Source organism: Chiroxiphia lanceolata, chromosome 5, assembly GCF_009829145.1.
Source record: "Chiroxiphia lanceolata isolate bChiLan1 chromosome 5, bChiLan1.pri, whole genome shotgun sequence".
Classification (NCBI taxonomy): domain Eukaryota; kingdom Metazoa; phylum Chordata; class Aves; order Passeriformes; family Pipridae; genus Chiroxiphia; species Chiroxiphia lanceolata.
The window spans coordinates 54,336,734-54,352,862 of NC_045641.1; the positions used below are offsets into that span (position 1 = coordinate 54,336,734).

The 16,129-nt window shown below is 41.1% G+C and overlaps 1 protein-coding gene across 2 annotated transcripts; it reads left to right on the top strand.

The window, feature by feature from the left end:
• The first annotated feature begins 10 nt into the window (after positions 1–10).
• On the top strand, positions 11–15,787 carry LOC116786873 (BPI fold-containing family C protein-like). 2 transcript variants are annotated; one of them, XM_032687941.1, is made up of 16 exons: positions 11–517; positions 1,586–1,712; positions 2,076–2,187; positions 2,314–2,442; positions 3,222–3,377; positions 4,139–4,202; positions 5,065–5,125; positions 6,031–6,122; positions 8,008–8,181; positions 8,865–8,918; positions 10,215–10,385; positions 10,881–10,948; positions 12,244–12,286; positions 13,105–13,168; positions 13,937–14,013; positions 15,677–15,787. In XM_032687941.1, the coding sequence occupies exons 2-16, from the start codon at positions 1,598–1,600 to the stop codon at positions 15,716–15,718; spliced, it is 1,422 nt and encodes a 473-aa protein (XP_032543832.1). In that variant the 5' UTR covers positions 11–517; positions 1,586–1,597; the 3' UTR covers positions 15,719–15,787. The 2 variants fall into 2 exon arrangements, with proteins under 2 accessions (XP_032543832.1, XP_032543833.1); XM_032687942.1 differs by having other exon boundaries at positions 11–1,712.
• The last annotated feature ends 342 nt before the right edge of the window (positions 15,788–16,129 follow it).

The following is a 16,129-nucleotide window of genomic DNA, read 5'->3' on the forward strand; positions in this document are numbered from 1 at the left end:
GTTTGTGCTTTTCTGTATCCTGAGCAATTTCAGACAGATGGGCCTTGTTTTCCATCTGTTCTTAACAGTGATTGCACATTAATTTCTTTCTTTCAAAATACAGACCTGGCTATGAGTGCCTGTCCTTAGGAAATAGTGGAATTCTCACTGGGGTTTCCTCTCAGGTCCATCTGAAAAGCCAGTGCCAAAACAATCTGCCACAAAGGCAGCACGCCATCCCAAACTCAGCACCCCAGTGCCTGAGCACCCCCATCCAACAGTTCACAGTGCCCCCTGCTTATCCCTAAATGAAATTTGATAGATTTAACCTGGGACACCCAAAATAGTTTGGGATGTGATTATCAGAGAGGCCACTCCCAGTGTGATACTGCTGAAGATGGTAGCAATTGGCTGTCTTAAAGCTCACAGCTCTTTCCTTTAAAAGACGGGGTTGTGGTGGCAGATGATTCTCCCTGCATCGTCCTCAGTCCTGTGGTCTGGTACAGCAAGAGTCTTCTCTTCAGTCTTTAGAGGAGAGGTATGAAAATAAATGTGTTGTGATTACTCTTTGTTGAGGAGGGGCTTTGTTGGGCAGAGATAGATGTAGCTAAATCTGGTTAAATGTTGAGATTTTATGATCTGAGCACTATGCATATGTTAAATACACATTTCCTTCCAGTGCTTTGTTTTTGTTCTATACGTGGACTGTGTATCTTTCACCTTTGGATTCCACACATGAAGTGTGTTTCTTTCATCTCTCAATAAAAGTCAGTTAAAATTAAAAAGAAAATGCTATCATACTAAAAGGCAAAGGTGTTCTGTGGGGTTGCTTGAACTCTTATAAAAATTTAAGTCAATGTTATAATTTTGCAGTTTGCTTAAATTGTTATCATAACAAAATATTTTAGAGGTTTGAAGTGTATTATTACTTCTGGTAATGAAACAGCAAATAAGCAAAACCAAACATCTGTTGGACCACAGAGTTGCACAGAGAGTTTCTGGATAAAACTTAATGCATTTATTAACATGTGGTCTAGGGAATATGAAAACACTGTCTGCTGGCACCAAATCATTTTCTTTTGTTGACTGTCAGGAGGGAACATAAGGCACTTCTCAAAATTGTGAGTAAGATCTTAATAAGTAGCTCCGAAAGTGTGGGTATCTGTGCCTGTAATTAAGTGAGCTAATCAGGTTTTCCAAAGTGCTAAGATGCAGTGATGTCTGCTGAATCACCAAGAGGCACTGAGAGCATTACATATTTTGTGAAAAAATAGGCTACTTATTTCGCTAGCTAGAGGTGGGAGGGGAAATGACAGCCTAAAAATTCAATGTCACGTCACTTATGACAGGGTTTGTCTGGATGGATGTATCGCAAGTGCTTTCCCCAGTCTCTGTGGCAGTGAATAGGCTGACTTTTCTCCTCTACCCCATGGAGCTCTATTTTTGTAACAGTCTGTGCAGAATGGGTCCTCTCTTCCATGGTTGCTGAGCTTTCCACTTTCTCCACTCTAGAGGGAAAGCTGCTGTTTAGGGTGGAGGGGAAGGGAGTACAACCACCAAGTGACATAGCATGAACTTTGCTATCATTATAAATATTTATTAACAGGTCCTGTAAAAAATGAGGAAGATGCTGAAGATTTGCTGTTCTCTCCTTCTCTTAAGTTTGCTCAGTGGGCAATTCAATGCCAACCCTGGACTCAAAGTGAGGATCACCCAGAAGGGCTTGGAGTATGGTATGTGTGATGTTTTCAGGAGCTGCTGGTGGTATTGCACTGAATCCTGATATGAGAGACATAGGACAGTGAGGGCAGTGGGAGGAAATGACCTGATCACAGGCTATAAAGGAAAATTTAAGAGTCTGTAAGCTGTTTAACAACATTGGGCATCATACTGAGCTTCATCTGACTTCAGATATTGAATCAGTTCAGCTCCTGCCATGACTAGGAGTGAGATCAGAAATAACACTACTGGGTCTCACATGAGATATCTTCTTCCTCCTGACTCTGTGCCTATCCCATCTCCTGAGCCAGAAACACATAACTATAAGCTCCCAGGCAGTATCAAAAGCAACTGAACTGATCGTTGTTTTTCTGTAGCCAAGGAGGTTGGGCTGGAAATCCTGAAGCAGAACATGGAAAAGGAGCGTTTCCCTGATTTGACTGGCCATGAGAAATTTGGGCTTGGTAATGTCAAATACAACATCTCTGGGTAAGTATTCTCTCCAGGGGAAATTTATGTTTGACTGAAATTTGAATCTTATTGTGTGTTCATTCTGACTCATGAAATACAAACTTTTCTTTTTCTTATCTCTTCCTTATCTGTCTTATGCTCTAGAATACATGTCACTGCTGTTGAATTACCCAGTGCTTCCATCTCCCTTCTACCTGGGTCTGGGATAAAACTGGTGATAGGAAATGCTTCTCTAACCATCGACATGAACTGGAACATAAGGACCTGGATGTTGTACGTACAGCTTAATGTGTCCTGCGATTTTTGCTTCGTATAAAGATAAAAATGCAAAGTTTAGTTTTTCTTGTGACCTCTTCATGGCAAAGGTACTCTTTATCAGCTGGCAGCAGTAACCCGGAAGCACAGACTGGTTCTTCTCAACAGGTCTGCTGGTGGGAGACAGCCCCCTCAGACACAAGCACTGATAAAGAGCCTGTGGCTGGGAAGCACTGCTGTGAATAATATAGGACTGTTAACTCTGGATGAACGCTGTCATTATCCAGCCTGCCAGCTAATGACACATTTAGAAAAACTGTAGTGTGGTGGGTCACAGCCCAGTATAATAAAACCTCCCAGTGCAGTTACACTGTTAGAAACCTTCTGCTATGCCTCCAGGAGATATGGTTCAAAAGCTGATGGAAAATGGATGAACAAATGGCAATATCCTTAGAGCCATGTCCACACCTTCCTAGTCCCATGCTGTTTCAGAGGAAATAAATCCCTCTTCCCTTCTCCACAACTCACATTACCTATATTGCTAAACTGACTGAATTACAGAACTGATATGCACTTCTGCTCACAGGGACAGTAGGGCTGGCTGCTTTCAAGGGGAGGGGACCTGGGAGCTGAGGGTGATGGCACAGTAGGAGGGACAGTGCCCTCACTGGCAAGTGCCCAAGGTAGACAAAGCAGAGCAAGTGACTATGAACAGCCACTGGTTCAGACTGCCAGGCAAGTCCATAATGAAGAGGTGGGGGTTTGTTCAGTATTTTATTTATTTTTACTTTATGCAGCAAAGACAGTGGAAGAAGCATAGTGCACATTTCAAAGGTGTTTGTCACTGCAATCTTTTCAACACCCCGGGATAATACAAGTCCTACATCAATATCCCTTACCAGCTGCCGGACAACTTCTGGTGACATAGATATCAAGCTGAATGGAAAAAGCGGGTAAGTGGAAGAGATCTGTATAAACTCTGGGAGAAAATAAGTGTCAATGAATAGCATAGAGACAGCTTCATGAAACAGGGCACCCAGAATTGCTTTTAGGTATCTATAGGCACCACAGGTGAGAACTGGGGACCTAATACAGTGTTAAAATGGCCAACATTGATATTTACACTTGTATTTGCACACAATAGAAGATAAAGACAGAATCAAACAATCCCTTGTGCTTCTTCAGCACCCACTTCTTTCAAACCTCTGCTCTAATCTTCAGCTTTAAGTAGAAGTTACATGCTTGTACTGTGTTTCACTCCCCCAGTCACAGTGCTATCAAAATTGAACAGAACCAGACTGCTGTCTGTTAAGCCTCTGGATACATGCAACAATATTTCATTGTTTCCTTGTACTTCTCTCACTGTCTGAATACCACTTTTGTCACCTGGGTTTGTTTTGTTTGTTTGTTTTTAATTGTATCAGTTCCTAGTGCAGACACTACTTATTTGTTCTGTGTTTGTACATATATAATGGTGGTACTATGAAGAATTGCTTTTTCATATAGATGAATTAACCCTGGCTAATTACTGAGATGCTGAAGTTATCTCCTTTTAAATAGTGGCTCTCTGATAATTTTTATATTTCAGAAAGCTCTCTTGTGTACTAGAATATCACACTCAGAGGACATTAAATTAGTGTTCTACAGAGATAGCTGATCTCCTGTTAATGACCATGGTACTTGACACATGAATTGCTTTCTTCCTTCCCTCTAGCTTCCTGCATAACTTCTTTATCAAGTATCTGAAGAAACCTATTCACAGGAGCTTGGTCACTAATGTAAGCCTTTCACATTGTGTAGGGGAGGGGTGTAAGGAGTGTGACATTCACGAGTGAAGTTGGTAAAGCAGAGCTAGAAAAATAATCCTATAATAGACCTATTCAGGTCTGATCAGCACAGGCAACATTTTGCCAGCCAGAAATGCTTCCAAATAAAGTTCATGGCCAAGATACTGACTAGTCCACAGCTAGTTCAACCAGGGCAGCAGTAGGGCCAAAAAATGTAGTTATTTTCCCATTCCAATGCAGAATAAGTCTCTGCCTGTATACCTACAGGCATCATGGAATATGGGCAATTTTTGTACTTGGCAGACAAAACATATCCTGGGTTATGTATAGAGAAATTATAGTACATCAACTGATAGTATGACATATTTAAAATTCATTGTATTAAAGAAGTGAGCAGTCCTGATGACAACCTGACTAGGGCCACTGAGAGGAGACAGAGCTTGAGATGGCTGTGATTCTATCCCAGGACAGAGATTTACGGTTGGACTTGATGCTTTTAAGGGTCTTCTCCAACATAAGTGAGTCCATGATTCTGAGATTTTTCCTCAGAAAAATTCTGAGACCAATGTGAGATCTGTCTCCTTGTGCTATTGAAGGCTGTGGTTTTGTCACCCCCACCAGGCTGCCTTTGGCAACTTCCCTCTTTTTTGCAGCTCTGACATAGGATATGCTTACATTGCACCAAGCAGAAACTTTGGGGATCCAGTTAGCTGAAGAAAAGCCAGATTAGGTGTTTTGATAAACAAATGCTGCAATGTGTGTCATGTAGCAGTAAGATCTACTAGCACACAGGTGAGAGGTGCTTACATGTCCACGCTAATCAGGCCATAACTTGAGTGTGCTTTTATTACAGTCATGTCCCAACATCAGAGCTGGGATCCATTTGATAGATGAAGACCTCCAATCGCTGAATGGTGAGTCAGTAGTGATACCTTTTCCTTCTGCTTCTTCTCTGCTGATCACTGAAATTCTGCAGGTTCCTTAACAGCCGTGTCCAGAAGTGTTATCAGCCCCTCTGCTCTGCCTGCTCCCTTGCTTACAGAAACAGTAAGCAGGGCACTTGGGCAAGAAATTTATATTTGTAAGAGCCAAGGACTTGGTAGCAATTCTCAACTTGCAAATGCAGCAGTGTGCACTTCTGTTGTTAGAAATGCAACTTGGAGGCCACAGAGTACTGAGACTACAGCAATTTTCCCTTCTCTCCCATGTTCCAAGTCCTCCTGCACACACAGCAATTTAAAAGCTGAAGCCTGCTCTCCTAGCCTGCCTGAAAATTTAAGTTTTGCTTGCCTATATATCAGACTTGCCAAAGGCAAAAGGAAATTCTCCTTGGCAAAAAAGCTTCTCACTTGAACTATTTTGGGTTAGATTTGCAGGCTTTTAGGACACTGGAAATGTTGATCAGATACCATGTGCAAAACACAAGTACCTAAGCAGATCAGGCACCCTGCTTTCTGGGAAAGTATTTGCAAGTTGGAGACACTCTGGATGTTCTTAGAACTACTTGACAAGAAATCCCAACGCCTCCTCATGCCCTGAATCACTGATGGCCATTTCCTCTTTTTTGTTAGACCAAACTTTTCCATAGTGAGAAAACAATAGAAAAACTAAAGACAGTGCTTTACAGAAGGTTCCAGTAGAAACATCAAGCCTTAGTTCACAATGCATGTTGGGAAGTCCCTGGTTGTGTTTTTCCCTACTCTCTGGAGCAATGGGGTGTCATTCTCCTTCAGAAACTGACTTAGTTTTAAGTATGCATAAAACTCTTTCTGTGTTTTTTGTAATATTCTATATCTTGCCTTATCTACCACCCTTACAGTTGTAATGCCAATTGATGATTTGGCTGAAGTAGACTACTCCTTAAGTAGCCTGCCAGCAGTATTCCAACCATTCATTGACCTGGACTTAAAGGTAAGTAATTGTCTGTAGTGCTGTTTGCCGAGATTGCTGTATGATCCACTTTCTAAGCTGACCATGATTGCTATTCTGAACACAGAGGCTGAGTATCTAAGACAGACATTTCAAAGCATTATTGCATTTGTTATTGTAATCATTTGTAACAATCTTGTTGTAAAATGAATTATTTAAAAGCCACATCCTTTTTTTTTAATTGCTGTTGAGTTAGTCATAGAAAATAGAGAACAGTAAAAGTTGACTAAGCGAGTTAGAAGTAAAGAGAAAAGGAAAGGAAACAAAAAAATATTCAACATCATCTTTCGCTGTTGATTAATGTCTGGGACTTCTTTGTTCAGTCAGTCAGGGGAATATTTCTACACATTGCACTAACTAGATGTGTCTGCTGTCAGATGAGAGAGGAAAAGAAAGAGCAAGACTATAGGACCAAGACAAGATTATAGGACCAAGAATTCAGCCTCTGGCTTCCTGAATGGGAAGATTGAAGACCTGTGAAAAAACATGGGAGCCCAAGGAGTGCTGCTGAGTCTGAAGACCTGGTAGTTTCTTTCAAATGAAGGAAAAAGTCTCCTTATGCACTGAAACTAAAATCTGACTAGTTCCTAATTTTAAAATGACTTCATTGTCATTCTATGTAAGGTGAATTGATTGAGGGTAGTCATCATCATCCCTGTATCTAAGATCCTTAATTAAGTTTAAGCTGCCTTGCACTAGGTGCTCTACCAAGGGAGAATGAAAAGACAGCCTCGTTACAAGGATCTTATAAATTAAGTATTAAAAAAAGTCAGCAGGTAAATAAAAGAGGTAGAAACACAAAGGAACAAAAAGTTAGTATCTGTACAGTGGACACTGGTGTTGGCACACCAGCTCTGCAGCTGCTGTCAAATTCTTCCAAGTAATGCAGCAACTAGATTTTAAGCAGGAACTTGAGCAGACTAAAGATGTAATGTCATGGCTGTTTACAAGAGCTACTCTCCCACATAAGTTACATGCGGGAAATATATGAAGCAAGTGACTGGTAAATCCAGCAAGTGAGAATTGAGTGGGGAGGTCACTAGCTGTGATTCAGCATTTTGTAAGCATTTTGATAGTCCTTAAAAGGCAACTGGAAATTTAGAGCTGAATGAGAAAGTAAAGACATACAGAATATATCTGAGATGAAACAGAGACAGGGAACTAATAAAAGGGATAAAAAAAACTTTAACCTCTAAGTGCCTTCATCACTTTAAATCAGTTTTTACCTTTCTGTTTAATGTGTGTGCATTTGGAAGCATTAGATCTGCAAGTCTTGGCTAGCATCATTGGTAATACAGAAGACGACATAGGCATTTTAGGTTTGTCTGACACAACTTTCCTTTCTCTCAAGTCTTCTTTTGTCTGCACAAGTTACCAACTTGCTTCTGGGTAGAGTATGGTGCTGATTTTGACCAAGAAAGACCTCTGGTTTTAGAAATCCATTTTGTAATTGAGACCATTGGATAGCTCTAAGCAGCAGTTCTCAGATTCAAATTCCTGTAGATGGGGGGAAAGGAGAAAGTAAGGCTTCTCAAAAATGAGGACCGCTAGTCATGCTCTTCATGCAATATATGGACCCTTAATTTAGGAGGTTTTTGTTCTGAGGTGAGAGGTTGTCTTCAGGAGGTGATCAGTATCTCAAAAGACAGATCTCAGGTGTCATCTATGAAGGTGTCCCAATGCTGGAACTTGCCTTCACCACCTGCTTGAAAGCACCAAGCCTTCAGGGTGTACTACAAATCCTGTGCACTCATTTATACACCAAATGAACAGCCTGGGCAAAGTACAGGAAAGTAGCATTCATTGTCTGCAGTCATATTAAAGTTATATTTTGTCTCTTTTTTTTATCTCTGACAATAACATTCAGGGCACAGTCTTCCCAGCTGGAAACTATACTGGCTCTCCCTATGTGGTAGCTCCCTTCACTGTCACAGACCAAAGAGACTCCATGCTCTTCCTGGCCTTCTCTGAGTATTTTTTTCAGACCTCCTCATTTGCTTACTACACTGCAGGGGCCTTCAACATGACCATTGCAGAGGAGGTGAGTACGACAGAGAGGAGTGGGGTCAGAGTGGCTCAGATAGAAGTTTGACCTGCCAGATGTCAGTGTGCAGCCAGATAAAGCTGTTAATTGGTCTGCAGAGTCCTGAGACAGTAGATCATAAATACAAAGGTACTGTTATTCTCTTTTATTTATGCCTTATATAGAGGTCTCAGGCCACAGCCAGGTGTGCCAAGTTCAGCTAAGCAAGCTACAACACTTTGTTACAAAAAATAAGGTTTTTATAGACCTGAGGCTTAGACTTCTCTGATGTGGACAAGGGATTGACTTTGGGGAATTCTGCAGCCTCAGTGGCCGTTTTTTGAGGGATCTTTGTAGAATAAAAGTATTACAGGGGCCATGGAAGGAAACCATATATCAAAGTACAGTAGCTGTGCATGGAGGCTGCCTGACTTGGCTTACCTGACTGCAGGAGGTTCAGTAAGTCCCAAAACCTATAGATTGTAGCCCATATTATAATGACATTAAGCATTTGCTTTCTCAGGAATTATTGTGGCATGTATTACTGGGAATCAGCTTTAAAGTATACTGAGTCTCTTAGGAATATTTCTGAGAGGTACAAAACTAAAGATTTATTGAAATGAGAGTAATAATGCATTTAGAGAAAAGCTGACCATGAAGGTCAAATTCATTTGTTTTCTCTCTTTTATTTTTTCTTCCAGACCTGCAGCTATTTTAATATAAGCACAGAGATATTTGGCAGTATCATCCCTGAGGTGAGTATCATTACTTCCACGAAGTCTTAGTAAACCACCCAGTGTGAGTGTCAAGACACCTCACTGTTGGTGTATCCCAAAAGCCGTTAGGGCCAGCAGGGCTCCTGCACTAGAGAAGCTGGCACATATATGCCTCATAACAGAAGAGCAGATGGGCCTTGTCACTTCCCACCCCCATGATGAGTTGAATGACTTGCACTGTTACCAAACATAATCTTGGCCCATAACCTTGCACATCAATCTTTACTCTGGGCACTGTGCCCAAGCCACAGCTGTTCCCACCTAAAACTATCTCTATGCAGGGAAAAGCTTTCAGTCATAAGTCCTGCTTTGAGAGAATTCTGAAAGGACCTCAGCTCAGAAAGAACACCTTCCTCCTGTCCAAACCTGCATAATTGTCTTTGCTTCACTGCTTTGCTGTGACTGACAACAGAAAGACCATGTGCAGGAAATCCAGCTAACAGATGAGGAGGAAACATTACATCCTATGGAACAGACAAGGCAGATGCACAGGATTTCCATCTATTTTAGGTGGAGGAGATGAATATAACATGACAGAGAATATGAGTATGCATGGCTTCCACCAGCCTTCTCAAACAGAATGAGAAACCAAAAATGAGCATAAGAACCCCTAGGCTAAGAATGCTGAGGTTGGATGAAATCAGATTCATGGTTCAAAGAACTTCACATTCTTGTTTGCTTCCCAGATGTTATTAAGTTCCTTCCTCAGAAATATAAAATTCTCCACGGGCAGTCATCGTATGGTCTTCTCCATAAAATGCCATGAGCATTGCTGCTAATATTCCACTCCTTCTGTTTTGATTAATGAACTTGGTGAGGCTATTCACTCTCCAGGCAATGGAGTGAGGATCCTAAGAGAACAGTCCAGAGGAGGAACCAGAGGAGGAATCTCTCTCGTGAGATGGGTGAATTTCAAAGTGAATGACTCCTTAGCTCTTTTATTGTGTGACCTTAAATGTCACATTTGTGGTCCATTTCTCTCTTCTGTTCACAAATCAGTATTTAATTTCTCTCAAAGTGATATAGAAAAATTTGTATTCCTCAGGTGGAAGGAACTTTGCACTGCATTCCTATGTGGCCAAAACTGTTAATTTATCTCCGCAGAAAACCTGTACTTCCTGCTTACCTGAACAAACCTTGTGTTAGCAGCTATCCTTAATCTCATCTTAAGGAACTACTTCAAAATGATTGCTTCAAGAATGAGACAATGCAGTATTCTGTTCTACAAGAAGTGTTTTTCTGTATTTTTTTCTTTTTTGTCCTGCAATCTTACAGGTCGCCAAATACTCAGTTACACCCTATCCAGTAATGTTGAAGCTAATGGCTACTGAAATACCTGTCATCAGCTTAGAGCAGGATTCCTTCACAGTAGAGATTCAGGGCTCCATAGAGGTGTTGGCTGTTCTGCCAGACTCAACCACCCAGTCGCTGTTCACAGTGAACGTAGTAAGTACAAAGAACAAGGTGATATTAAACTCAGGATTAAATATGTTTGTTCCTTCCTTCTGTTAAAACTTGTAGAAGAAACAAAGAAAATGCCAAATTTCTAGTATTTAAACATGCAAATTCCCCTTAGTCACAGGTGGTGACTGTGTGGCCTCGCTTAACTTCTGTGGCAGAGAACATTTTCCTATAGATGGACAAAAATCAAAACTCTCTGACTAACCAAGGTTTTGCTCTCTGGAATGACAGTTCTGTGGGTATGAGTCATGCCTCTTGGCAACTTGTTCATGTCTTTGATTAGGGAAAGCTCATTACCCACATTTCAGCTCTTGTCGTGTCATTCATACAAACAGACATTTATTGGGTGCAGCCTTGCATTTACCTAAAATAGCTTCCATAGCTAAGTGGTATGGATGGTATTTATGTATTTGTGACTAATTCACAGCAAGGGTCCTGGGTTTTTTATGTCTGGTAACCCATGGTTTCTTTATTCTGCAGGTAGCCAACAGCAGCATTTCTCTGAATATATTTGATCAGAAATTGATGGGCTCACTATGTTTGAACAGGTAATTCAACCTGTGATGGAAAGAATTTCCAGGCCTTTGGAAAACACTGTTAGCAATCCCAACATTAGCCATTTAGGCACATGATCAGATGAGTATGTTTCCCTGGTAAATTCATCTGCATTAGATTCTCTAATTCTAGCTGCATTTATACAGTTTAGAGGAGGCAGGAAGCTTCTCTGTGACAACTGCCATGTCCCAAGCGACTGCTCACCAGCTGTGGATTGCTGCAGGGGCGTGGTCTCACTGGACTTCTCTGCTTTTTACATCTACTCTCCCCTCTGAGCTAGATAAATGAAGCATGCAGGGCAGTTATGTTGACCACGAGTCATCTCAGTTTCCCCTCACCATTTTCCAGCTGGCAAGATGTCACTGCTTTCTAGACCACCTGTGCTACTAAAGAACTTCAGAGCAGTCCAGGACACAGCAAAGAAACTGGGCCCCTGCAGGTCTCCTATGCCAATATTCTTAGAGCAGAGATTTACCAAATGAAGTCCTGCAACTTCCAAGGGTCAGAAAGCTGGAGACCAGAGGCTTGGACATTTAGACATCTAGCATGTCACACTTTATAGAGAGAAGCTCTGTATATCAGGACCTCACAGCTGGGAATTAGGATCCCAATTTCATGGAAGTCCCTTGGGAAGACAGTTATAGGGTTAAGAATATGCGGAGTTCGTAAGGGCAGAGAGATGTTACAAGTTTAAGGAGGATAGTGCTGTTAGCAGTTTTTGCAGCAATTTTCAAAGACAAAAATCTAGAGTGTGCTGGAAGCTGGCCTTGAGACCTGGGGTGCCGATGCTGTGGAAACTCTGAAATCTTGTGTTGGATACAAGAGTAACATACAGAATAAATATTTCAATTTGGAAACAGAGACATTCAGCAACAAAGTCAGCAGCAGCAGTACCATATGATGAACACATTTTTTTCTTCCCACCCTGGTAAGACTCACATCAAAGCATTATGCAAATGTACCAAAATCCTTGCAAAATACCTGACATCCTACAAATCCTTGGTTAAATCAATTGTCACTAGGATTTCCAAAACACAGCACAGAGGGAGAAGCACACTCACATTGCTGGCTACAGCCCTTCTAGCACACTTTTGCATAGATGCTCAGCAATGCCCTAAGAAGAGCACGTCTTTCTCTATGCGACAGTATGCATTGTGTGAAATTGCTTCAAAAATCTCTTTACAGATGCTTGTGAGGCCTGGAGCTCTACAGCAATGACTGCACATGAATAGAATAACTGTGTTTATCCTTTCTTAGTGACTCATCTTGTTTCACTTCTTTCCCTCAGGCTCCAGTTCTCCCTAGCCCACTCCAATGTTGGCTTTTTTGAGGTGAGTGGGTAGTTGAAGCTTATAGGAAATGTAAACCAAGAATATCTAAAGAGTAAGCAGCTACATTTTATCTGTATTTCTAAATTATTTGGCTTCATTCTCAGATGGCTCTTTTCCTGTCTTCTGGCAGCCACCTCTCTGCTGTGGACTTAGAAGAATTATATTCTTTGGGACAAGTTAGTGCTCTGCAAATGAGACATGCTGTAGTTCCCCAAACTGCAGTAAGCAGAGATCTCTCGAATCACCACGGTGAAACATAGAGCGGTAATCTAAGCTTTGGCAGCAGAGCAGTGTGCCATCTAATGGTCACATGGATGGCTGAGGCACAGGCACTCCGTGTGCTGTAGTGGTGCTCATCACAGATGCTCGGAATTACAATAGAGAGGGGGAGCCAAGATACTTATCTCAGATGCCTGAAATAGTGCAGTTGTAGCTTGGCAGGGGAAAACACTGCCTCCGCAGAGAGTCGTTTTATTCTCAGTATAATCAATCAGTTCCGAGTAGCTGAGGAGAAAGGATTAAAACTGTTCTGGTCCTGCTTTGCTATTGGTGATAAATTATCTCACAAATAAAGGAAATAGACTGTTTTAAATGAAAACGTTGGCTAAGCATGTTGAAATCCATTTGCATTTTGCATCTCACTTCCTCTGCATCATTCCAAAGCCTTAACATCCGAAGTTCACTTGAGTTCATGACTCTTTGAGGCCAAAAGAGATGAAAGTTAAACATGAGTCTACTAACTCCACCCAGGATTAGGGCACGACAGTTGTACCATCATCAGGAAGTGATGGCTAATTCAGTTTTCTTGTCTGTGGCAGATCTCGCTTCTGGAGAACATCCTGTCTTACATTTTACAGACTGAAGTAATTCCATCAGCTAATGGTAAGGATGTATATCAAAGCAGCAGCTAAAAACTTTCAGCAGAGTGGGTGATTCTAGGAACTCCTACTGACTTCCTCTTAAGTTTCCAGTTCCCATTAGAGAGGAAAATGATCGTCATCCAGTAAGCAGTGGAAGGGGGAGATTGATCTCCAGGGATCTAGGTGCGCCCTCTCACGGCCACTATTCTGCAAAAAGAGCAGAAATTACTTGGGAACTCATAATTCATCTGCCTTCACCTCAGTCTAGGTGGCCCTGATGCATGAGGGAGAAGCATGTCTCTCTCATCTGCACACCTGCCTGGGGCTACCATGTGTGAAATGTATTCCCCTTTATTAGACCAGCACAGAGGTTTTGCCTCTCATAAATCTTATTTAAGGCCCTGGAGGGAGACATAACTTTGTCCCAGCCCTCTGTACTGGGGTGAACATCACCTTCCTTAGTTAATGGATACAAACAGGTTCTAATGATGCTAGAGCTGTATTAACGATCCCTCAGGGATCGTTAGGGACGAGTCACTGAGTATGTAATGTGTTGAACATGAAGTGCCTTGGTTTGGCTGCAACACTCTGACAAGAGAGAAGCACCTGTAATTCCTTTTCCCCATTGGTAAATAAGCATCCTATCTACCTCCTAGAGCTGCTTGTAAAGACTAAGAGGTAGTTGTTGTCAATGACCAAGTCTCTGGATATGCAGTGCTTTTGCAGGGCAAAAATGCACAACTAAATTACTGTTTGTCTCTTTTTTTTTTTTTTTTTTTCTTTTTTTAAGCCAAACTCTCAAAAGGATTCCCTCTTCCCAATCTGGCCAATGTTACCTTGACGAGACCTCACATTACAATTGCACAGGTGAGATTTTGGCACTTATGAAAGATTTTCCTTTATGAAAGGTTATCGCGCCTTTTTTTTTTCCTTTCCCCCCCCCCTTTTTTTGGTTAGGCATTTATTCACCTTTTTGTACCAGAAATTTGCTACATTTGAGCTACTTAAATAGTAATAAGCCCTGGGTTTAAAATGAGATCTGTAATAATGGTAAAATCCTATTAGAAACAAATTTATCTTTCTTTGAGAGGAAAAGTTAGAACTGAATATATAACCATGGAATGATCAAATGCACAACTTGTTCAGCCTTGCAAGTTGCAATTCAGTGTAAAAACAGGTTTAATTCAAGTTTGGCCAGTCACATCAAATTAGACTTACTGCTATCCACACAGCCCTGTTGAATAGTTGAAATATGAGAGTGAATTCCATTCTGTGCACCTAGGATGACTGAATTTTGTTAATAATTGGTGATAATGACTGAGGCTGCTAGCCAAAACTAGTTAGTGAGCTCTCAGAAAATATTTTTTTGCCTTCTGGTTACCTTTCTCCAAATCTAGCCCTTAATCTGAGCAAACAGAATGTTGCTAGACAATCAGTACAAGGGCATTGCTGACAGCTGAATACCTAGAAAATGGGTAAGCTTGTTATATTTCTCCACTTGTTTACCAACTTCTCAAAGTTATTTTCAGCTTAGCAGAGACAGTCTTAAATCTTTGTTTGTGGTTAAGCACAAAACACAACTCAGGAAAGAAAATGCAAAGGTTGTCTTTAATTTTTCTTTTCATCCCATATCTGGTAGCAGCCAGCTATGCCATTCCCTACAAAATATAATTGCTTGGAAACTGCTTTCAATGGCTCTCATTGCCAGCAGTCTTATGGGCTAATTATGAATGATTATCTGTGATGCCTATTCCCCACCTTACTTTCTCTAAGAAGACTCCTTATCAGTAACTAGGAATGAGAGAGGACACAGGAGAATTGCTATGCTCTACCAATGTGAATGGAATTCCTATTTTAGAGCTACTTCTAGAAGCTTTCACGTCCAATCCCAATCTATTTGCTACAGTCTGTAGGAAGAAAGACAATTCTTCCCACTTTTCATAGATAGACTGGATGGGGCTTTCAGCAATGTGGTCTAGTGAAAGGTGTCCCTGCCCATAGCAAAGGGGTTGGAACAAGATGATCTTTTAGGTCCCTTCCAACCCAAACCATCCTATGATTTTATGACTGTGATGAGCTGTTCTCTGCAGGTTCATTGCTCTGTATGCACCAACAGTGGAGGAAGCTTTAAGGACAAGTTTAGATTAAATGGCTAATTCTTAAGCAGCTCAGATTAGGTTAAAAATAATCCCACCTTGTGATGGTTGCCTAGTTGCCTCAAGGCTCAGATGAACTTTTCTGAATAGGCTGTATGATCTTTACATGTCCCTTCTGTCGCTAGCATGGTGCAAAGGGATAGCACCCAGGGAAAGATAGGGCCCTTTTGCAAATTTTTTTGCAAAGGACAGAGTGTAATAATAAACTTGTGAAGGCTCAGCTGTTCTCAGTAGCTTTTCTGACCTTAAAGACCAAGATAGATTTGAAATTTAAAAAACCCAACCAAACAAATGAACAAAAAAAACCCAACTAAACAAAATAACACTTTCGTTTTTAATTCACAGCATGTCACTGACTGTTCTTCTCCCCACAGGGATACATACTGATTTCAACTGATGTCCACTACAAACACTAAAGGACAAGAGAGACCATTTGTTAAGCATGAACTTCAAATCAAGTCAATAATGTGACTCTGAAGACTAAACAATGTCCACTTCTGCTGAAATGTGTAACTTGAGCTCTGACAAGGGCAATGTCATCCTGCCTGGGGGCAAGGGGGATACCAGGAAGCAAAAATACCTGACGGAATGGTATAATGGTGGTAACAAACATAGCCAAGGGAGAACATGGGACACATGCTTGACATTATTTATTCTGGTGTTTAATTGATGCAAAAATGTTTTTAAGATTCATGACTCTCTTGAAATACAATTTTGTCTACACACTTGCAGAAAAGTGCTGCAGTCTCTTAAAAGAAGGAAAAGTACATTGTCAAAATGCTGCTAAGGCAGATATGGCTGCTAATCTGTCTTTATGGTAATGATCT

Excerpts from the sequence above, each read along its gene's own strand:
- LOC116786873 (XM_032687942.1), top strand. The coding sequence starts at position 1,598 with ATGAGGAAGATGCTGAAGATTTGCTGTTCTCTCCTTCTCTTAAGTTTG. Across the intron at positions 8,182-8,864 it reads ACATGACCATTGCAGAGGAG|ACCTGCAGCTATTTTAATAT; the intron begins GTGAGTACGACA and ends TTTTTCTTCCAG. Across the intron at positions 13,169-13,936 it reads AGTAATTCCATCAGCTAATG|CCAAACTCTCAAAAGGATTC; the intron begins GTAAGGATGTAT and ends TCTTTTTTTAAG.